A 24,283-nucleotide genomic window follows, 5' to 3' on the forward strand; every position below is an offset into this window, starting at 1 on the left:
TGCCAACATTGAAATATCAGATTTTACATTGAAAACACTGTTTTGTGGGCTTCTCTTGGGAAACCTGAGTGTGTAAGAGTATCATGCCTGGTGGCAACACAGGCCTATAGCCCAGTGGAGGCCTCCCTGACAGACCTTCCCTCTCTTGCTCTGGCTGCCAGGCACCTGGCAGGGAATAAAGGGATGTGTGTACAAGAGGGTGGAACAGAGAATCGTACACTTTAAATGAACTACTTTCTATTGATAAGATCTGGGGCATGGCAAAAAGTGTCCAAGCTTCTTGTTTTGTGACAATCCTCCATGCACACTTGGGATTCTATCTTCCTTTTTATAGAAAAGACTTCATAAAATCACTTCTGTTTACAGACAAATACTTATTTGCTCATGTTATTTTCTCTGTAAACAGTCTTTTTCATCTTGATAGAGACCCTCCTAGATAGGTGTTGATAAATGTCATTTTTCCATTTTATAGACAGACATTAAGTAGGTGCCTTGCTCAGGCCAAGAGTGGTGGAGCAAGGCTTAGAAAAGAGTGTTTAGATCTTTGTATTTAGTGCTCTTCCCACTCTGCACTCCAGCCTCAGTTATTTCTAGTGTAGTTGAAACATGCACTTATATGTCAGCTCTTCCTGTCCTAAAAAAAAATACCTTGAAACTGAGATTTTAAAATATGCACTTTCCCACCTGATAACGTAGGTATAAAGTTCTATGCTGTATATTATTTTGTTGTTTAGAAAATATTTTCTATCCTCTGCGACACTGAGGCAAGTCATGAATCCAGAATTGTAGAGCAAAATTTTACATGTTATACTCTTTTTTTAACTTAAAAAAACTCTTTTGAAATTAATACATAGGCAAGTATATATCTCATGCATATATAGTTCAATGTATTTTCTACAAACTGCACACACCTATATAGTCAGCATGCAGATCAGGGAAAAGCAGTGTCAGCTCCCTAGAAGCACCTCTTCAATCCCCTCCCATCTGCCACCCCTTCCAGGGTGGCCACTTGGCCAACTTCTGATTGCAATCTCTAGTTTTTAAAGCATACAATATATTCATTTCTTAAGGACACTGAAACCTTTTGAGAAACATTTGGTTTCTTAGTATTTCCCCTAAGAAATGTAAAAACTATTGCCCTGGTCTAGACCAAAGACTGCAGGTACCCTTGCTGTGTCTGACCAATGAAACAAGGGTTCTTTTGTGGGAGCCAGGCCCAGTCACTTCTTCCCTGGGGTCCTAGCACAAAGATGATTTCCCCTGAGTACTCCAGAGTACCTCTTTACATCTAATGTGGTTCTAGTGACAAGAATGTATTTAAACTTTATCCTTTCTTTTTATAAAATGACAGTATTCTACCAATCTCTCCTAAATTGTTTCAGTTTGAAGGTAAGTGCTGTATGTGACTTAAAGTAGTTGTCCAGATGTGTAGAGATTAATTTTAAATGTGCTTAATTAAGTGCAAAATGCTACAATTGATGATGTGATTTCTATCGCAAATGCATTTTCTAAGAGCTTTCTCCAACTTAGAAAATGATATAGTTCCAACAGTTCTTCATTGTTATAGATTTACATAAAGTTAATGAGTAAAATTGTATTGGGTTGGCCCAAAAGTTCCTTTGGTTTTTAAGGTATAAATAAAAGACACATTTTTCATTTTCACCAAGAACTTTACTGAACAACATGTTCACCGTTTTCTTCCACTACCTTCTGCCATTTTCCAGGCAACTTAATAATTCCATCTTCCCCAAGTTTTGTATCTTTTTGAGCAAAAAAAAACTGTTCTAGGTGCCTTTTTATAGTTTTTTAGGGAATTGAAATTAAAGAGAATTTTGTAAAGACCAAAAGGGTATCTGAAGGTGCAGTGTCTGGTGAATACAGTGGATGAATCAGAACTTCCCAGCCAAGCTGAACAGTTCTCGTGTGGTCATCAAAGAAATATGTGGTCTTCCACTATCCTGATGGAAGGTTATGCGTTCTGTGTTGACTGATTCCAGACGCTTTTTGTAGAGTACTGCTTTCAGTTGGTCTAATTGAGAGCAGTACTTGTTGGAATTAATCATTCAGTTTTCCGGAAGGAGCTCATAATAGAGGGCTCCCTTCCAATCCCACCACATACACAGCATCACTTTCTTTGGATGAAAATCAGCCTTTGGTGTGGTTGGTGGTCTCTTCCATTCCACATTATTGTACAGTATCCACTTTTAATTGCTTACAATTTGTTTTAAAAACGGAATGTTTTTCTTTTTCATTGAGAACTGGATGCAGAAATATAGTCAAGAAGGTTTTTTTCCCCCATTTATGTGCAACCCAAACATCAAAGCGATGAACATAACCAAATGGGTGCAAGTGATTTTCAACACTTGATTTGATTATTTTGAGTATGTCAGCTATCTCTTGCATGGTATAACATTGATTGTTTTCAATGTTTCCATTTGATCACTATCAACTTCAACTGGTCTGCCTGACTGGGGAGCATCATCCAGCAAGAAATCTCCAGCATGAAACTTCACAAACCACTTTTGACACATTCGGTCAATCACTTCTCCATACACTGCACAAATCTTTTTTTTTTTTACATTTTTGGTGTATTTTTACCTTTCTTGAAATAATACAGCATAATATGTTGCTTTTTTCTTCCATCTTCAATATCAAAATGGCTACACAAAAATTCACCCATTTTGATAAGTTTTTTTAATGTATGCTGATATGACAGCCATCACAATGCAATCTAACAAAATTGTTTTGCATGAAATTAAAGACAACAAAGTGCTACTAGAGCCATCTTATGGAAAAAAAAAAAAGAACCTTTTGGCCAACACAATAGTTTATTATAAAAAAAAAGCAAGATGTCTTGCTTCTAAAATTGGTAAAACTCCGTGTTTCTTTTCATAATAGCATGATATCCTATGGTTACATTAATACCTTAGTAGACTAGCACAGTTACAATTGACCCAGGTCCTAGATTGTCCAAACTGGCCAAGAAATGAGGACTTCGATGGGATACAGCTCACTGCCCCTCCCTCTGGGAGATAAGTGGGCAGAGTCTGAAGTTCTCTGTCTCAAGAGCTCTGTTCCTTTCTCGGTGGCCTTCAGATAATGTACATTTATGAACACATCTACTTATCAGACCTAAGTCTTAACTCTAGTAATCTTGTTTCCCATTCTCTTCCAAGGTAAAGTGATCTCTGATTATTTTATTTACTGTCATGTGCATTTGGCTAGCCATAATATATAAGTCACTTAGAGGGGAAAGCATGCAGAAGGAAAAGAAAGCTTTAGGAGTCCTTGGTAAAGGGTAGCTACCTTGTCATGAACCCTACCCAACCTAAACATGTAGCACATCCTTCAGTGTAACTCTCTACCCTGTTGCCTTCTCCTGTATTCCCCTCCTGAGTGCACTACCTCATGACCTTGATTAACCGAAATTAAGCCCTCCCACAGTAACTTCTGAAACTCTTTCTTACAATCTCAAGGCTTCACTTCTGGATTGCTTGTCCTCCGTGGGAGTGCTATCAGGCCATACCCTTAGTGCTACTGGCCTGAGGATGCCACTTATATGTGTTACTGAGGTGTGAAATACATTCTTTCCCTAGCCTGAACTCTCACAATTTATATTTTTTGCCAGGAAAAAAAAAGGTAAGTTAATTATTAGAGACATTCTTTTCTAACCACCCAATAAAGATTCTGTTGGGTGTCAGGCTTCTCCTTAGCCAAATAGCCACTAGGAAGGTGACCATGAGCAGCTAGTTACAGTGTTGAAGGGATATAAAGGACCTATATGGTCTCAGGCAAATATGGCTAAGGTGGACTTTGTAAAAACATTCTTCAAAGGAGTGAATGGCACAGATTACTTACTGTGTCACCTGTTTTAGGGGCCATTGTGCCTTTAGTGAAGTGCACAAATGAAAAGCGTAGGTAAAAATGTCCGATAAAGAGTCAAGTCTCTTAATGACAATAAATAAGCAGTTTTCCACCCAAAACATGAAATGGCAAAAATATATAATCAACGTAGAATAAAGGGTAAAACTAATATTTTCTGCCTTTAACAAGCATTACAGGATTTATTATCAGTCTACCAAATCCATAGACAGGCTATTTTATAATTTGGATTAACTGGACAGGAGCCAGATGGACAAAGTTCTGCCTCTGTTTGGTTTTCCATCTGCTTCAAATAACCAAGAGCAAACCACTTAAACTGTCTATGTCTCTTTATCTTTTTCATAGAATGTAAGTAATTATAGTTACCTCTCTCTTGGATACTGGTGAATTGTACTTCTGAAGTGATTTTAAATCCCTATGTTTTGGGAAATGAACATAGTATGTACCTATGATTATGTTAGAATGCTACAGTAGCTAGAAAGCTTTTGAACTTCTCTAATATTTAAAAGCATTCTTTTGAGACAGCCGAGAAAGCATTTTATTTCTCCATTTTAACCTTACCGTAGGTATGGAAAAGAACTTTGGGAACCCTAGTCATTGCAAATGTTGAAATAGAGTAACTAACATGTATAAAATCCTTGGTGATACAGTAACTTGATATGGGGCATGGATTATTCAGTATTTCACTTCTTTGACTTTCATATTTGAATTCATAGTCTATGTGTTCTTTGAAATGGTATAAATTATTTATGACAGCAATATCACATCTCTTATTTTTTTAAAAAAGAAAATTTTGACTCTTCTTTGATTATCAATTTTGTCACAGCATCACAAACTTTCTGAAAATGAAGACCTGGTTGAGGAAAGTGACGAATATACAGAAGGCAAGAAGAAAGATACAGGAGACAATAAAAGTGTCCCTAAAGATGATCACAGTGACACTGACAACTCAGTTAAAAAGGTATTGACAGCTGTTGAAAATGTATGATGATATGTGCTCAAATCCTGAGATCCTGCTCAAGAAAAAGCTTATAGGTCTCCTGGTCTCTGCAGAGGGCAGATTCCAACTTCCATGGAGAACAGAAATACTTCTGTGAATGACTTTGTTCATGTGCTGTAGGACAAACCTTAGGCAGATTTATGTATCAGGCACCGTTTTTTTCCCTCAAGCATTCTTTCCATACTTCTTGGTAGCATTCCGTTCTTCAGATGAGTGAAAGTAAATTAATATAGGCCAGTATAGTACACTCTTGAGAATTATCCAGGAGATTGAGCACCAGGTCCTTGAAATGATAAAATTACAACGTTAGCAGCCCAGTACTAGTGGCAGAAATGGGATGTGTATGTGCACACATACACGTGTCTTTTTACATGGCTATGGACAAATGAAAGTTGTTCACAGCAGTGTTTGAGGTTGTGATTGGTTCTGCACAGATGTGGTCTGGGAGAAAGTACTTATAGGAGGAATGGGAGGAGGCCTCTGTGAGGAAAAGAAAGTCATCCTGAAAGTGGAGCTGGAGATGCCGAAACCATCTCTTCCAATTGGCAGATTTCCCTGAGTGACCCTGCTAGGAGACAGGTGGTAGGTTTGAAATCATTCATTTTCTAGCACTACTCTGGATTCATTTCAGAGGTAAGGAACTCAGAAACCCAAACCGAATGATACTGTATTGATTCATTTTCATTTCATTTTTTAGATCGGTTGCAAAGAGCTCTGAGTTAATCATGCCATCTCATTAATGAAACACTACCATCACTTGTCTGTGTGAGGCTCTTCTCTCTTTATTTAAATTGATTCCCTTTGAGCCCCACACTCCCCTTTTCCTTAACATAGACAACCATTACAACCTGCTTTCCTTTTATTTGAATGTGTACTTGTAAAACATGTATTATTTTGTAGGTATGTATTTTTAACTTAGGAATGGTATTGTGCTCTAGAGATCATTCTCTCCCTTACTTCCTTCTTTTTCCAAGACTCCTTTCACTGAGGGAAAAATACATTCTAGCAGTTATTGTTTTCTTTCAGAATAAGGGGAAAATTTTCTTTTATAAGGAATATTTATGAGGTCCAGTTATGGTGGTCCCTGAAATTATTTAGCATAGAATTCATTAAACTCCAATTTGACATTATAAAATGTTGAGCTAATTCATATACCAATCAATGTTCCTGAATCTTCTTTGAGTAGAATTCTTGAATATACAGTTCTTGTTAATCATACAGTTTTATGCTAATGAAGGACATTAGCAGTTGTCTAAGGCAAGAGTCCAGCAAAGAGAAGTAATTGTCACATGTTTATGTTATTAGCTGGAGACCGACTCTAGAACTCTGCTTAAAACCAAGACTAGGCTTTCTAGCCCAGTACAAATGTTTTTTATTATATTGTTTCTAGGATGAAAAAGCCAACCGAGAGGAACGAGCCATTCATGAATACAATGAAAATCCAAAAGGTGTGAGCATATTGACTTTGAAAACATACTTTTAAGAAGGCTACATGCATAGCATACTACGTTCATATGTACTTACAGATACATATGCATATATGTGCTGTAACTAAGCACATAGCTTACATACATGTATTCTATTGCACACTTTTAATTGTCACATGACCCTCATAAGCTATGAAATATGTGGCACAGTGGTACATGTTCTCATTGATCACCACCGTAGCTTCTTTACATGGAAATATTCCCATCGCTCATGGCTGCTCATGTGTCAGCGTTAAGTGATTTAGAACAGCCTTTTTACTACTTGTTTTTTTCAATCAGTACTATGAAGTTGGGCATTTGTCCCAGATCCCCATTTATATGTCTAGTGAGCACTGCCAGACCCTGTCACCAATGTCCATGCTGGCCTAGAGCCACAGCAGGCCATCCAGTTATTTCCCCCAGAGCCTAGACCTGAGTCTTTGATGGTACCACAGGCGTTTCAGAGGAATCCTTTCCCAAGCCTTGCTGCTGGTGTCAGAGAACAGGTGCCACAGAACAAAAGAGACTGTGACCGCCCTTGAGACCTGCAGTTTCTACACCCAAACCATTGGTGTTTTTGCTCTATGAGCCCTATATTATTTTCCACACCATAACATCAGAGTGCCTCCATAGTAGTGCATATCTCATCTGAATTTAAGCAGAAGAAGGAATAATTCCCCTAACACTTTTTTCCTTCTAACTTTTGCAGAAAGATAGTAAGTTTTAGACTATTGTAAGCAAAATGTTAAAATATTTGTCATCACTAAGTATTCTACACCCTATAACCTAAAATGTTAAAAAGAAATTAAATTTAAGATTTAGGCTGTTGATGATATAAAATTACAAGAATGCACATGCTTCATGAGTATACCTGCAAGATCATTATTCAGCTAGGTAACATACGGATTAATTTGAAACACCAAAAGATATAACATGTCCATTTGGGTACAGATAATTTCATTGCAACTAAGTTTATTATTTTAAAAGGTACTTTATATTTTACAGAAGTCTTCCCTAACATTTACAGTTATCTTTGCTATATTTGGGTCCTGATCATCTAAACATTTACAGCATCAGTTAGGTCATTCTGATAATTTTGCCTTAACTTTTCAAGAAATATGCAGTTGTCTGCTCCTCTTTAGTATTACCCCATAATTCATGGTTGATAGCATTTCACAGAAAGCAGCAGGACTTTTCTTTTTCTCATTAGTTAGAAAAAAACATTTCATAATATATCCTATCGTAGGAAATATGTGTGATCGTGCAAAGAGTAGTTCTTCAGAAATCCCAAAAGATAGTGAATCAACACCAACTAAAGACATAAAAAAATCGAAGGTAAGTGAAATGAATTTTTCATTTAGTGTTAAGGCCAAAGTATTGAATTGCTTCTTCTACTTTCATATAATGATCCACGTAATTTAACTCCCTTAATATGAGTTTTGGTGGCCCAAGGACATGTGATGAACTCCAGGTGATGTTTCACATTTTTAACGTGCCTATTTACTTATTGGACGTTAGATTATGATTCAAGTTGCTCTGCAAAAATGTAATAGCATGTTCCTTTCAATCATCCCATGCATACTGATTTATCATACAGGAAAAGATATGTTAAAGAACTCTATTGCTTAATTATAAGAGTATAATACCCTGAGAGTCTAGAAGAGAGTAAGGCTAAGTAAGACAAGAAATAGGATGGATGAAAAAGTTGATGATTGTTCTTAGAAGACAACATGCTACTTCAGTGTCTCCTGACTGATACTTGTTTTGGAGTTTTTACAAGTCTGATAGATACGTTTCTTCTTCTTGAAAGTAAATTAGTCTTTCCACTTGAAGAAGAACTTTATTTAATCAAGAGACCACATTTCCAGGTCGAAGTGTTAGAAGGAAACATGGCAAACAAGAAAAATGAAAAGCTTTGTTAAATTCTTATTCAACCTTAGGTCTCAGCTTAAATGTCATTTCTACAGAGACCTTTTGTGACCAACAGCACTTATGTAAATTATGTCTCATTATTATTCTCTTACATAGCACCCTTTTTCTTATACTTCTTACTGTTTGTCACAGTTTGCAATTACATAGTCATTTGTATATTTGTTTACTCTATGTCTCTATCTCCCCACTGGCCTTCAGCTCTGTGGGGACAGAAGCTATTTTCTGTTTTGCTTTCTAGTAGCGCACATCACAGTTCCTGGTATATGGCAAATGCTCAGTAAATACGTTTGGTTGACAATGAATTGTAAAATGTAAGGGGATAAGAAAAAGGAAAGAATGAAGGTAAAGCCAGGAGCCATCCTTAAGGTAGTAAACAGTCATCTTTTGTCATCTTTGTGGGTAATATGCCACTCTGAAATATCTTTCAGAATTACTTCAGAGATGTGAACAGTTATTTTAGCCCAACTATCCATATTGTTATCTTTTTCTAAAAATTTCTTCATGACCATTTTTATCTTTCTAAAAGTATCTTACAAGTTTGGGTTACTGTACCTAAAGATGTCTTTGACCTGGCTCGAAGGACACTTCAGAATTGTTATCCTTTTTAGAATCATAATGAGCATTGCTAGAACACTGCATCAGGATTTAGGAACTTTCTAGATTCTCTGTCTTGTAGAACAGAACATTTAACAGATAGTCCACCACTACACTTCGTAGCTTTCCTGTGAAAACTTTTTTCAATTTTAAGGAGCTCAGGGAGACAGTCTGGCAAAGACAATCAAATATGAGGGAGAAGGATGAAAGCTAAAGGAGTCAGGAGACATGAGAACTCAAGGAGAGGAAAAGTGAAACAAAGCAGCAGAAAAAAAAAAAACAAAAACAAAACTGAAACACACCTCTGACCAAATGAAAATGCTTATAGGTGGTTGAGTTTAGGGAACGTTTTAGGCTCTCCGGTCTTCAGCATTGTCCACAGAAGGAACACTGTGTGGCAGGCACCTGTAACAGCAGCCAAGTAGGGAGCCCCGCCAGCCCGCACGACAAAGGTGAGGCCGGGCCAGGATACAGAGTGCCAGGCTGACGAATTCACACTCAAATTTTGATTCTGCTTAATTTCTCATTTATACCTAATGGAAAAATATAATTCAGTAAGTACTCATATCCTTGGTTAAAGAAAAGAAACAAAAAGTAATGAAAATTATATTTTTAAAAGTCAAGCAGTAATAAATATATTTCTAACTTAAAGAATAGGCTGTTATTCTATATATTTTAAAAAGGAAATAGATGATTTGGATTAGATTTTTTTTCCAATACTTCCCACACGATATATTTTAATTTACAATGTCTCTAACCTATTTATACCATCTGAGCCAAACAAATCAAACTGTTTTTAAAACTCGGGAAATAAATGATGCATTAACTCATATCAAAATAATTATGTGTTTGAAATTTTACATCCATTCCCTTAATTAGACAGCCACTCCAAAGATAATCTACAAAACAAAAAAGAAAAGAAATAATTACACTCTTGGTATCTGCAAGTCAGAATTCACCATTGAATTTTGTTTTGATGATTTTAAATGTTTCGGATAGCCAGGTTAGGACCCACGATTTTAATTGGTGGCAGAAGTTTTTGATGATTGTTATATCTGGAAATTGCCAAATACTGCTTTTCCAAACTGTAGCAAATTTGGATCCACAGTTAGCCACTAAGAAAAATGTGTTATTGGCTGAATTTCCACCTAAGTAAGCTAATGAAAAAAGCAGGAAGCTTCTTAGCCATTAATAATAATTTCTTCCCATCATGAAATTAGTTTATTCATGTATTTATTTAGCATATATTTACTGGAAGTCTCTTATGTGCCAGGCACAAGGCTGAAAGCTGCAGATATACAGAAGTTAAAAAACCACTGCTGTCCCTCAGAAGTTAGCTAGAACGTGGCAGATTCCTGGAAAGTTCCCCATACCAGTGCACAGTCAATTGATTTATTATTCATTGTCATGACCATAAATACAAGAAGCTGAGATGAGAATTTCTCCATCCAAAATTATGTATGTGGGGTCTTACCTTTCCTGATGGCTTCCTTTTCTCTGATACTTTGCTTTATTTACCATGGCAGCACAACTCAGCACGTTTGTCCCAAGTACACAGCTTCACTGTGTTGTGAAGAAAATCTTAGGTCAATTACACTTACAGTTTCCTGCTGCTATCAGTTTTCTCAGGCTTAATACATGAGAGGATCTCTTTCATACCCACCCAATAATTACCCCCATGCTTTTTAAAAATAGCTTTATTTAGATATAATTGACCTAAAATGAACTATGCATTTTTGAAGTATGTAGTATGATTAATTTTAACATAATATACACCCGTGAAAGCATAATCACAATCAAGAGCGTGAACAGTGCCTTTATGAGGAGACGGTTCTTTGTGCCTCTTTGTCATCTCTGTCTACACCCCACATCCCCCTGCCATAGTCAGCAAATCACTGATAACTGTTTTGAGATTCATCCATGCATGTATCAGTAGTTCATTCCTTCATATTGCTGAGTGGTGTTCCATTTTGAGTTAATTTCTTATTGCGGTAAAGGTGTGGATCGAAGTTCTCTTTTTTTGCATATGGACAATTGTTCTAGCATCATCTGTTGAGAAAAAGAAGCCTATCCCTTCTCTACTGAATTGCCTTCATACCTTTGTCAGAAAGCAATTGATTTTTTATGTGTGAACCGATTTCTGGACTCTGTATTCTGTTCCTTTGATCTGTTCATCTTGTGCCAGTACCACGCTGTCCGAATGACTATAGCTTTAATGTAAGTCTCTAAATCAGAAAGTTAGTCCTCCAGTTTTGTGCCTTTTCAGACATATTTTGGCTATTGTAGACCTTTTACACTTAAAAATGTGAATTTTTACAATCAGTTTGTCAATGACTAAAAAAAAAAAATGCCTGCTCAGATTTTGATTTGAAATTATTTTTGAATCTATAGACAAATTTGAGGAGAATTAATATTTTAACAATGTTAAGTCTCCTAATTCATGAACATGACATTTCTCTTAATGATGTCTTTTCAAATTTCCTTTTGCAATATTTTGTTGAATTTTTCTTAACATGGAAGTTGAGGTCACTGATTTGAGACCTTTCTTCTTTTCTCTTTTAGGCTTTTTGTGCTGTAAATTTCCCCTGAAGTACTTGATATGTTGTGTTTTCATTTTTATCCAGTTCGAAATACTTTCTGAGTTCCCTTTTGATTTCTTCTTTGACTCATGGGTTATTTAATTTCTATGTATTTAGGAATTTTTCTGGGTTTCCCAGGTGGTGCTAGTGGTAAAGAACCTGCCTGCTAATGCAGGAGGCATAAGTGACTCAGGTTCAATCCCTGGGTGGAGAAGATCCCCTGGGGGAGGAAATGGCAACTCACTCCAGTGTTCTTGACCGGAGAATCCCATGCACCGAGGAGCCTGGTGGGCTACAGTCTATGGGGTCACAAAGAGTTGGACACGACTGAAGTGTCTCAGCAAGGCACGGGATTTTTCTAGTCATCTTTTTGTCATTAATTTCTAATTACATTGTGACTGGGGAAATCCTTAGTATGAATTGATTCCCTCTAAATTTACTGAGACATATTTTATCACCCAGAATCAGGTTTATCTTGGTAATTGCTCATTTGAGAAGAAGGTTGAGAAAAATACTGTTGTTGGGAGGAGTGTTCTATCAATGGCAATTAGGTCAAGTGGTCAATAGTGTCGTTCAATTTTCTTTCCTTCCTGACTTTCTGTCTACTTGTTCTATTGTTGAAAGCAAAGTATTAAAATCCCTTACTGTAGTTGTGGATTGGTCTAGTTTTCCTTGTGCTTCTATTAATTTTTGCTTGATGTATCTTAAAGCTGTTATTTGGTTGTATTCTATATAATGTTTAGAATTGTTACATCCTCTGAATTGACTCCTTCATCATCATGAAATGACTTTCTTTATCCCTGATAATATTCTTTGCTCTAAAATCTACTTGATCTGATATTATATAGCCACTTTATAGCTTTCTTTGAATTAGAGTTATCTTTTAACAATCTTGACTTTTAAACCATTTGTGATTTAACATTTGAAGTACATTTGCTTTAGGCAACATGTAGGTGGGTCTTGCTTTTTTATTTAATCTGAAAATCTCTGCCTTTTAATTGGAGCATTTAGACCCCAGTGGCGCTAGTAGTAAAGAACCCACCTGCCAATGCAGGAGACTTAAGAAGTGGTAAAGAACCCACTTGCCAGTGCAGTAGATATAAGCGATGCTGGTTTGATCTCTGGGTCGAGAAGATCCCCTGGAAGAGGGCATGACAACCCATTCCAGTATTCTTGCCTGGAGAATCCCACTGGACAGAGGAGCCTGGAGGGCTGCAGTCCATAGGGTAGCAATGAGTCAGACATGACTGAAGCAACTTAGCTCGCACGCACATAGATGGGTCCTGCTTTTTTATCTTATCTAACAATCTCTGCCTTTTAACTGGAGTATTTAGACCATTTATATTTAATCTTTATTTAATATTTCATCTGATTATTGATGCCATTAGGTTTAAGTCTATTTTCTTACCATTGGTAGTATTTTTCTTTGTCCCTAAAAAAAAATGCTACTTTATCAGCTATACCTTTTTTCATTCTTATATTTTTATTTGTAGTTTAGATGTGTCTCTTGTAAATGCCTATAAGCTGGATTCTGACTTTAAAAATGTTAACATGTACAGTACTTAAAATCGAATGCTAATGAATGCTCCTTTTCCCCAAACATTACCAGGATCTTAGAAAAGTTTTCTATCACCCCCTTCTTCCCATATTGGGGCTTCCCTTGTAGCTCAGTTGGTAAAGAATCTGCCTGCAGTGCAGGAGACCCGGGTTTGATTCCTGGTTTGGGAAGATACCCTGGAGAAGGAAATGGCAACCCACACTGGTATCCTTGCCTGGAAAATCTCATGGACAGAGGAGCCTGGTGGGCTGCAGTCCATGGGATCGCAAAGAATAAGTATTTTAATGTTTTAACCTCATCAATCAAATAACGTTATTGTTATACCACTTTCTTTATTCACCACTCCTTTTCACATCTCACATGTCCTTTCTATAATGTTGTTTTTATACTTCCTGAAGAAAGCTTTTGGAAGTTACCATCATAAATTTCTTTCTGTAGTTAACTTTCTCAGTTTCTTTCACTTGAAAATTAATGGTAGTATGGCTGGTTGACAGTTACTTTCTTTTAGTATCTGCTCCCATTGTTGCTATTAACACATTTGCTTGAGTATAATTGCTGATAATTTCACATATACTCTGTCATTTCTCTCTGGCTGGTTTTTACATTGTCTTTGATGTGCTTCATTTCACTATATGATGCCTAGATGTGAGGGTTTTTTTTTACTTGAACTTTCTTCTAATTCATCATGACTCTTGAATCTGAAAATTCATGTCATTCATCATTTTAAGAAAATTCTCATCCATTATATTTTTGAGTATTTCCTCTCTCCTCTTTGCAAGTCAAATATAATAAAACTTTTCATTCTGTTATCTGTGTCTTTTAAATATTACTTTAATATCTTCTATATCTAAGTGATATTTGAGGAATTTCAGGGCTTGTCTTTTTCATAGTATCTTTTCATCTAAAGACTAATCTGCTATTTACCCTCCCCTATTGAGTTTTAATTTCAGTTATCTTTCACATTTTTGAAGTGAAATATTCTATTTCGACTCTTTTTCAAATCTATCTGATATTGTAAAAACTAGTACCTTGTTTTATGTTTGTGTTTTTTATTATAGTCCTTTAAGTAATGTAAGAATACTTATTTTATATTCTGTATGTAGTTATTCCAATGTCAGACATCCTCCAGAGTCTAAATCTGTTTGTTGCTTTGGCTCACTTGCCAGTGGTGTCTTGTTTCCTTCTGTAGTTTGAAATTTGGATTGTGAGTTCGTGTTTAACCAGGACTTTTTGTAGAAATGCTTTAAAGCTTAGATTAGGATAAGTCGATCCGTAGAGAATTTGTGTAGAATTCTGTTAGCTCCCCTTGTTGTTACTGTTCCAGGACCGTTTTCAGTTAACGTCTCAGTTAATGGTTTCCCGTGATTACTGTACATGTGAACCCCAAACTCACATTAGGAAAACACTGTTAAGCTGAGAGAGATGTTCTTTTGTTATCTTCCAATATTTGTAGATAGACTTACATTAAAGGCCTAGTCCTTCGAGGGCCCCCACTTTACACAGGAGTCTCAGTTCTAGTTCTCCACATTGTGTGAGATCAAATAATTAAAATCCAAGAGTAATGAGATCAATAAATACCATTTCAATACTCAACTTGTCTCTGAGGCTTCCTGCTCCCTCTTCATTTTTTGGCCCATGGGAATTTCCCTTCATTTTTATGTGAGCTTGCCTACACATTATAAAATGATATTTTGTATACTTCTTCAGCATTTCTTAGTTATTTTGTAGTGGCAGAATTTTTCAAGATGTGTATTCCTACACAATAACAGGAACAGAGGTTGTCACATTTTAGTTCATAGACTCTTTTTCTAGACTCTTGACTTTTTGGGTTAGAACTTGTCATTCTCATTCCTCCATTCTTTAAGACTAAAGGTAAGGTATTATTATTTGCTGTTGATCAGTCACTCAGTCGTGTCTGACTCTGCGACCCCATGGACTGCAGCACACCAGGCTTCCCTGTCCTTCACCATCTCCCAGAGTTTGCTCCAACTCATGTCCATTGAGTCAGTGATGCCATCCAACCATCTCATCCTCCGTTTCCGCCTTCTCCTCCTGCCCTCAATCTTTCCCAGCATCAGGGTCTTTCCCAGTGAGTCAGCTCTTTGCAACAGGTGGTGAAAGTATTGGAGCTTCAGCTTCAAGCATCAGTCCTAAAATGAATATTCAGGGTTGATTTCCTTTAGGATTGACTGGTTTGATGTCCTTGCTGTCCAAGGGAGTCATCCCCAGCACTACCGTTTAAAAGCATCAATTCTTTGGCACTCAGCCTTCTTTATGGCCTAGAAACAGTGATAGACTTTATTTTCTTGGGCTCCAAAATCACTGTGGACGATGACTGTAGCTATGAAATTAAAAGACGCTTGTTCCTTTGAAGAAAAGCTATGACAAACCTAGACAGCGTGTTAAAAAGCACAGGCATCACTTTGCCGACAAAGGTCTGTATAGTCAAAGCTATGATTTTTCCAGTAGTCATGTAGAGATGTGAGATTTGGACCATAAAGAAGGCTGAGCAGTTATTTTTAGCACCATTTTAATTTCTGAAAGAGCCAGATCTTCAGGTGCTTTTTTGATTTTGGCATCATGTCAAAACCATTATTTGGATTTTCATTCTTTAGGAATCCTGTTTTCTCTGGCTAAATCCGCAAAGACCTTGAATCATTTGGCACTTTTCAGTTATCATCTTCCTTGATGTGTCTTGCATGTGCCTTGATGGCCACTCTCTTCCTGGTATTCTCCTCCTCTGATTTCTGAGATCCTTCTTTATCCTGATTTTGTTCCTAGAAAACTCAGTTCCCAGTGCTGGCTCCTCTTCCTCTGCTTCCCTTTACACTAGGCATTTCCTCCATTTCTTTTCTTCTTCTGTCTCTTCTGCCCACTCGAGTCCCTGGGTTATGAGGTCTACTTTCATCTCTTCAGCTATAATCTGCATTCTGCCTGTCTGTAGCCTCGGCCCTGCCTGGGCAGCAGGTCCATGTGTTGAACTGCCTACTCAGACCCCTGGGGCTCCCGCTCATTTGGCAGCACTACCATTTTGCCAGAAATTCTGATCTATAGGAACAGAGAGGTATGTCCTCCTGTAGAATATCTCGGTTTTCATCTGTTTTCCTCTTACAACAAAACAAAGTAAAATTAGTTCTTTGAAGAAAAATGACATATAACAAATAGCAAATATCAATACTACTGATAGTATTGAAGTGTAAGCCCCGAAAGGTCTTGTTTTAGGGAAGAATCATGATAGCAATTGGTAAAAGAAAAAAGGCTGGCGGATGCTGAGAATGTACCACTGTGGTGCCTCATAAAAATGTGATGAAATAGTATTAAGACTTATTGAAAATTATACCCTCTAAATACTATTAAGTAACTGTTTGATTTACTGAAGTGAATTTTCTGCATGTGTTTTTTCCCCTAGATTTTCTTCTTTAAAAGAATGTCATTGACGAGTCAGAAAATTATGCAGATTAATAATAACACACTCCCAGAGATAAAACCAATAGGAGACCAAACAGCTTTTAAAAACAATAAGAAAGATGCCAGCCAGAACCACATGGGGCAAAATCATGAGGATACCTCACCCCCCAATATGAAGAGAAGGTCAAAATATTGTATGATACTTTGAATATATGTTTATGTGTTCATGGTCACCAAGCACATTGTAATTTATACTTGAAAAACTTTTTGAGTTCTGAAAGAAAGTTTCTGATAATAAACTTTTAAAGATATAACTTACTAATATGTTTTATCTGGTTTGAATAGTATGACCAGTTTTGATGTTTAAATGCTGACAGTTTTGACAAGCAATTTCAGAATATGTTTATCTCAAGCTCTCCTTCAAGTGTTGTGGCCTTACTGTTCAGTGTTGTGATATAAAATATATTTTTATATGTGAAAGTTAAATGATAATATTTCATAGTTTTGCTAAACAACTTTATTATAATTTCATAAGACAATATTTGCAACCTCATGACACTGTAACAGTTTTTAATGTATTTGCAATTTTCAAAAACTGAGTCAAAGATGTTTTGAATGAACATACTTTAATGAACTAAATCTGGTCAGTTCCACAGTTTAAATGGATGAATATGAATATAATTTGGGGGTACTTGGAGCTATCAGTATACAAAACGGGCACAACTATTAATTTTAAAATATTGAAAGACATAAAATGCATTTACCTTTAAGTAAAGAAAATAGGGCAACTGTGTAAACAGGACATCTTTGTGGAGAAACTGTTGAGGTTTGACATGAAACACTGCAGATTATGTCGTGTGATCTGTACTGTTTGACCATGCCACAGATCACCAACCTAGGAGAACCAGACACAGCCCGGCCAGCTCATTCCAGCTGTCTCTAGCACTGACAGTGGTAACTAGGGTTGGCTCCGTCACAAGGAATAGGAAGGGTAAAGCTGCTAAGTCAGGTCGAATAGAAACATTGCTTTCCTCTGCTCACAGATGCTACTTTGAGCAACTCAAAAAAAATTGAGAAACTGCCTTTTTTCCCATTCCAGCTTCTGACTAAAACATTTTCTTATTCAATCACAGTGACCATTGCTCCATTTGAACAAATAAACTCCATCTTTGTGTTTCATGCACAAGGGCTAAAAGGATGTTAGTCTAGAATAGACCTGATTTTGAAACCTTGCAAAACAGCCTCATACTACATTTAGTAGAATTCTAATATTATTAAAGGTAAATTTAATAAAAAATGTTTGCTATCGCCACTATAGTACAGTATTGTAAGACTACTTCGCCCAAAATATAAACTATAGAAACCAAGTGGAAGCGAAACTCACAAATACTACTAAGACATGCCAAGTGTGATAGGCAAGATATCCTAAAATGGCCCCTGAGGTTCCCACCTGCTGGTATATGTGCCCTTAATGATCCCTTCCCCTTGAGTATAGGGGGGAAACAGTGAATATGATGAGATAGCACTCCATTGCTTATGTTATATTATGTGGAGAAGGTGAAATATTTTGCAGATGTAATTAAAATTCCTAATCAGTTAACTTTAAGCAGAAGAGAGAGAAACCTAGGTGGGCCTGACCTAATCGAATTAGCCCTTTCAAAAAAGCTCTAGATATCAGAGTTGGAGAAAGTCACAGCAGTTCAAAGCAGTAGAGATGATCCCTGTTGGCCTTGAAAAAGCAGTCTTGTGTGTGTGTGTGTGTGTGTGTGTGAAAGTCGCTCAGTTGTGTTTGACTCTTTGTGACTCCATGAACTGTAGCCTGCCAGGCTCCTCTGTCCATGGAATTCTTCAGGCCAGAATACTGGAGTGAGTAGCTGTTCCCTTCTCCAGGGGATCTTCCCAACCCAGGGATCGAACCCAGGTCTCCCTCATTGCAGGCTAATTCTTTACTGTCTGAGCCACCAGGGAAGCCCTGAAGAAGCAAACTACCTATAGAGAGAGTCATGTTGCAGAGTGAGACGCCTCTAGGATCTGAAGGTCCTATGTATTCTATAACTGCAAGGCACTGAATTCTTCCAACAACCAAGTGAGCCTGGAAGAGGAATTTAATCCTTATATTAGACCATAGCCTTGGCTGATCCTGATTGCAACTTTGTGAGGCCCTGAACAGAGGACCGAGCTAAGTAATGCCCAAGCTCCTGACCTATGAAAACTACAAGATAAGAAATATATGTTGTTTTAATCCACTAAGTTTATGGTAAATTATTATGCAGCAGTGAAAGCCAATATCACTTTTATTCTGGGAAAGGGCCTCAAATTAGAAAGCTGGAAAGTCTTCATCTCGGGAGTGTAGGAATATTTTATTAAATTGAACAAATAATGCATTTAAACCAGGGATCGCATAGCTGAAGTATTTTCATAGGCTTAACAGATAAGCATATTGGAGCTGCTGCCAATCTGTTCTAGCTGGTAATTGCTATTTCTCAATACTCGGCCCTGTATTGCCAGACTCTCAACTGCTTTCAAAAGAAGCTGGAAATGTGGGTTTTTTTTTTTAAATTTATTTATTTTTAAATTGAGGGATGATTGCTTTACAGAATTTGTTGGTTTCTGCCAAACATCTACATAAATCAGCCATAGGTGTACATATGTCTTCTCCCTCTCGAACCTCCTTCCACCTCCCACCCCATCCCACTCCTCTAGGTTGTTACAGAGCCCCTGTTTGAGTTCCTTGAGTCATACAGCAAATTCCCATTGATCTCTTTTCCATATGGTAATGTAAGTTTCCATGTTACTCTCCCCATACATCTCACCCTGGAAATGCGGGGTTTTATGTAGGCAACTCATTCGTGTGCATGTCCATGCATGCATGCATGTGTATATAAACAGGGAGAGCCAAATCGTAGCTGCAGGCCTAATTTTGGCCACAAAGGACAAATTGTGACCTCAGTTTTAAACAAAGTACATTATTTTGGCAAGAGAATTTTGTTTACAAGGGAAAATATGTTGAAATAATTAATTAGGTCCTGGATTTATCTCAATTGTAATCTTCCCTTGTTTGGCCTCTGGAAATGAGAGTTGAAGAATTACTTAGAAAAGTGATCATTTGGCTAAGAAGGTAATTTTTTGTTGCATACAAATGCATACTAAGCCTTCTTGGGAGTGTGGGGAGTTGAGGGAGAATGATGGAATATTATTGTCTTGAATATAATGAAGTAAGATATTTCTCCTGGAAGAATCTACATTAAAGTTAAAAGACAACAAACAGGCTTAATAGTAAGCAGTTCCTCCAACAATTGTGATGGATGGCTACTTTGGCATAGTGTTAATACACAAATCCTAGTCACTGAAACGTCAGGAAATATCCTAACCCTAAAAGTATTTACAAAAGCTATAGCAGGAAGTCTTTCTGACCAGGCCAAGCCATATTCTCAAATAGTTCCATTTGCTTTTATTTTCATCTGATATGTATAAATATGTATGTTACGATAGATGAGCTGTTTTAAAGGTAAGGTTATCAGTGGATTAGAGAGCTATATCTAAATTTAAATGATGGTACTATTTTTATTTTAAGAAAACTTGTCTGATTTAGTGATAAATATCTATCCCAAGGTGAAAAAAAGTTTTATATTCTAGAAAAGCTTTTGAAATTTATCAGAAGTAATCTTCGCAAGTAATTACTTAGAATTAGTCAAAATATTAGCACAGGACTTCTAAAATTTTACAGAATTTTCCCTATGAGCTTTTTTGTTATAACAAAAGTTTTCTTTTATAATTTCTGTCTATCAATTGCTTAAAATCATTAAAATTCTGTACATAGGAATATTTGAGTTCATATTTTTAGATAGCTTATAATTTCCAACTTGGCATCAGATTTATATTAACTCCTTAATTGGTATAATTGTTTAACTTACTGTATATAGTAATTAAGAATTAACAAAAGTTATATAAAAGTGTAAACTAATTTGGGAAAACTTTTTAAATGGAATTGAAGCTTTCCTATTTGAATTGAATATTGATTTACAGAAGTATGTTAGTTTCAGGTCTGCATCAAAGTGATTCAGCTATATATATGTGTGTGTGTGTGTGTATGTGTGTATTTTAAATTATTTTCCAATATAGGTTACTACAGCATATTGACTATAGTTCTCTGTGCTGTATAGTAAATCCTTGTTGCTTCATCAGTAGTTTGTATCTCTTAATCCCATACTCCTAACTTATCCCTCCCTTCTTCTCTTTCCCTTTTGGTATAACCATAAGTTTGTCTTCAAGGTCCATGAGTCTGTTTCTCTTTTGTATATAGGTTCATTTGTACTATTTTTTAGGTTCCATGTATTGTTTAGTCGCTAAGTTATGTCCGACTATGTAACCCCATGGACTGTAGCCCACCAGGCTCCTCTGTCCATGGGATTTTCTAGGCAAGAATACTGGAGTGGGTTGCCATGTCCTTCTCCAGGGGATCTTCCTGACCCAGGGATCAAACGTGTGTCTCCTGCAGTGGCAGGCATCAGAAGGCAGATTCTTTACCTCTGAGCCCCCCATATAGAATTTGTCTTTATCTGTCTGACTTCATTTTAGTGTGATATTCTTTTAGGCTCATCCATGTTGCTGCAGTGGTATCTTTCATTATTTTTTATGGCTGAGTCATACATACATACATACATATATATATATATATGCTGCTAAGTCGCGTCAGTCGTGTCTGACTCTGTGCGACCCCATAGACGGCAGCCCACCAGGCTCCCCCGTCCCTGGGATTCTCCAGGCAAGAGTACTGGAGTGGGTTGCCATTTCCTTCTCCAGGGCATGAAAGTGAAAAGTGAAAGTGGAGTCGCTCAGTCGTGTCCGACTCAGTGACCCCATGGACTGCAGCCCGCCAGGCTCCTCCGTTCATGGGATTTTCCAGGCAAGAGTACTGGAGTGGGGTGCCATTGCCTTCTCCATATATATATATATATATATATATATATATATATATATATATACCCATTGTTGTTGTTGTTGAGTTGCCCAGTCATGTCCAGCTCTTTGCGACCCCGTGGACTGCAGCACGCCAGGCCTCCCTGTCTCTCACCATCTCCCAAATTTTGCCCAAGTTCCTATCCATTGCATCAGTGATGCCATCCAGCCATCTCATCCTCTGATTCCCTCTTCTCCTTCTGCCCTCAATCTTTCCCAGCATCAGAGACTTTTCCAGTGAGTCAGCCATTCACATCAGATGACCAAAATACTTGACCTTCAGCTTCAGCATCAGTCCTTCCAATGAGTATCCAGGGTTGATTTCCCTTAAGATTGACTTGTTTGATCTCCTGCTGTCTAAGGGACTTTGAGGAGTCTTCTCCAGCACCACAGTTTGAATGAAGGCATCACTTCTTTGATGCTCTGCCTTCTTTCCGGTCCAGCTCTCACAACTGTACGTGACCACTGGGATGACAATAGTCTTGGCTATATGGACCTTTGTTGGCAACGTGATGTCTTTGCTTTTTAACACACTGTCTAGGTTTGTCATGGCTTTTTAACACACTGTCTAGGTTTGTCATAGTTTTCCTGTCAAGAAACAATCATCTTCTAATTTAATGGCTGCGGTCACCATCTGCAGTGATTTTAGAGCCTGAGAAGAGTGAAATCTGTCACTACTTCCACGTTTTCCCCTTCTTTTGCCATGAAGTGATGAGACCAGATGCCATGATCTTAGTTTTTTTTTAATACTGAATTTTAAGCTGGATTTTTCACTTTCCTCCACCCTCATCAAGAGGCTTTTTAGTTCCTCTTCACTTTATGCCATTAGAGTGGTATTATCGACATATCTGAGGTTGTTATTTCTCCTGGCGATCTTGATTCCAGCTTGTAACTCATCCAGCCTGGCATTTCATATGATGTGCTCTGAGTATAAGTTAAATAAACAGGATGACTATAAATAGCCTTGTTGTTCTTCTTTCTCAATCCTGAACCAGTCAGTTGTTCCATTCAGGGTTCTAACTGTTGCTTCTTGACCTGCATACAGGTTTCTCAGAAGACAGGTAAGATGATCTGGTAGGAAGCAGTGTTTTTGTAGTGATGGAACTGCTCTATATCTTGATTTTGGGGTATTGCCTAAAACTATACATTATAAAAACTGTACACCCAATAAAGGTCAGTTTTATTACATGGATTTTTTTACAATAACATCAAATAGACTTTTTAAAAAACCTAATTCAGTCAAATAAATTGTATGGACCTTAAATAATGAGCCTTGAAAATCTAACTTTTGATCTAAAGGTAAAATTTGGGTTATCTTAGAGTAGTAGTTCTTAGCCAAGGGTATATGTAAAACACAGGGAAGTTTTTCAAATGTGACTGCCTATGATCTACCTGGTTCTGATTCACTAGGTCAAGGCTAGGACTGGTTATATCTCTTTAAAATAGTTTCCAAGGTAATTATGATCTAACATCAAGTGGAGAATTATTTATTTGAACTGACAAATTATTATAAAACTTCAGAATGTTATCTCTCACAAGCAAACTTCTATAATAATTAGAAGAAATTTCCACATCATTTTCTCTGAAAAATCCTAGTTGTATTAGTCTAGGTAGTTGAACTTCTGTAATAAAGACTCTCCAAACCTGAGTTAACACTGAGTGTTTATTTCTTGGTCATGTCAAACTACACCAACAGTGTGTAGATGACCTTGCTCCACACAGTATCTCAGGAACCTTGTCTCTTATCATTTGGTGGCTTTAGTATTCCCTTGGAGTCTTGCCATCCTCCAGGCCTGGAAGTTATATATATCACTTAATGCCCAGATTCCAGTGGCATTCAATGGCATGGGCCCAACTTTCTACAAGGGAAACTGAAAAATGTTGGCTAATTGTGAACCTAGGAAAACAAGGGCTCAACACAATGGAATATACTTAGAATATACTTAATCTATGTGCCAATGGAGGGCATATCCATGTATTTTCACAAATGAGAGTGAAGGACTATGGAATACTTTATACATTTTATAATTTAAAACTCATTATCAAGATGTTGCCAACAGCATAAAAAGCCAAGTTTCCAAAGCATAGTTGTGTGTTACTAAGAATACTGGAAAATACATAAAAGAGTTTAATTTGGGCTTTGGAGGCCTCCCACCCTATTTCTCACCCTATTATTGCTTTTGATCACAAGGACCTGCTGACGTCACCCCTGATTATGTCCCTTGTACCCTAGTGAATGGTTTTGTCCTCTAGGTTTTGTTTATCACCTCTGTTCTTCTCCAGGGTATTCAGTGAAGATCCACACAGATGTGTTTCCTCCCTTCCTACTTCCCATGCCGTCATAGGGACTTGAGAAAAATTCACTTATTACACATTCATTATTACAGTATATAAAACTGTTATCTATATCCATAACATGTGTACTGTATGTACATATGATAAATAGGATGTGGTCAGTGAGATGAACATTACAGAGGTACTCCAAGAAGAATGCACATGTGGAATGTAACCTTATCCCATTTTTCATTAAGAAAAATGCTAGAAAAGTGATTCTTTGGCTTGTGTGGTAGTGATGGCAACAGCATTTGTATATGTGGGAAGAGGTAGAAAGAGGAAGAAATAGAAAAGTAGAAAATATCTCTGATCTACTGAAACAGGAGTTTATCCCCTATTTTTGTATAAAGGCCTAAACATCAAACAAATGAAATAAATACATTTTGTCTGTTTCCTGTGTTTGTAACAGACTTCATTTGCATTGATTTGAAAGCAAGTTTTGTTTCCAAGAAGAGATGGCTTACAAGGGATTTTATGCCTCCTTCCCGCAAAGCTGAATAGAGTAACATAACTGCATGGTATTTGGGCCATCTTTCACAATCATTAATAAAGGGATTACTCCAGCCACAAA

At 37.1% G+C, this 24,283-nt stretch overlaps 1 protein-coding gene across 18 annotated transcripts in view; it reads left to right on the forward strand.

Moving 5' to 3' along the window:
• LOC145536235 (X-linked retinitis pigmentosa GTPase regulator-like) overlaps positions 1–24,283 on the forward strand; it is a 64,528-nt gene extending 40,245 nt beyond the window's left edge. For 5 of the 18 annotated variants that reach the window (XM_081565197.1, XM_081565200.1, XM_081565195.1 and 2 more), the window contains 4 exons: positions 4,709–4,843; positions 6,273–6,330; positions 7,595–7,683; positions 16,421–16,737. In XM_081565197.1, coding sequence (XP_081421323.1) covers positions 4,709–4,843; positions 6,273–6,330; positions 7,595–7,683; positions 16,421–16,627 — 489 coding nt within the window. In that variant the 3' untranslated portion in view covers positions 16,628–16,737. Of the gene's footprint in view, positions 1–4,708; positions 4,844–6,272; positions 6,331–7,594; positions 7,684–11,436; positions 12,101–16,420; positions 16,738–24,121 lie in introns of those variants that run through there. The other 13 variants (XM_081565204.1, XM_081565202.1, XM_081565212.1 and 10 more) reach the window with 5 other exon arrangements.

Source organism: Giraffa tippelskirchi, chromosome X (assembly GCF_054371585.1).
Source record: "Giraffa tippelskirchi isolate mGirTip1 chromosome X, T2T-mGirTip1v1.2.pri, whole genome shotgun sequence".
Classification (NCBI taxonomy): domain Eukaryota; kingdom Metazoa; phylum Chordata; class Mammalia; order Artiodactyla; family Giraffidae; genus Giraffa; species Giraffa tippelskirchi.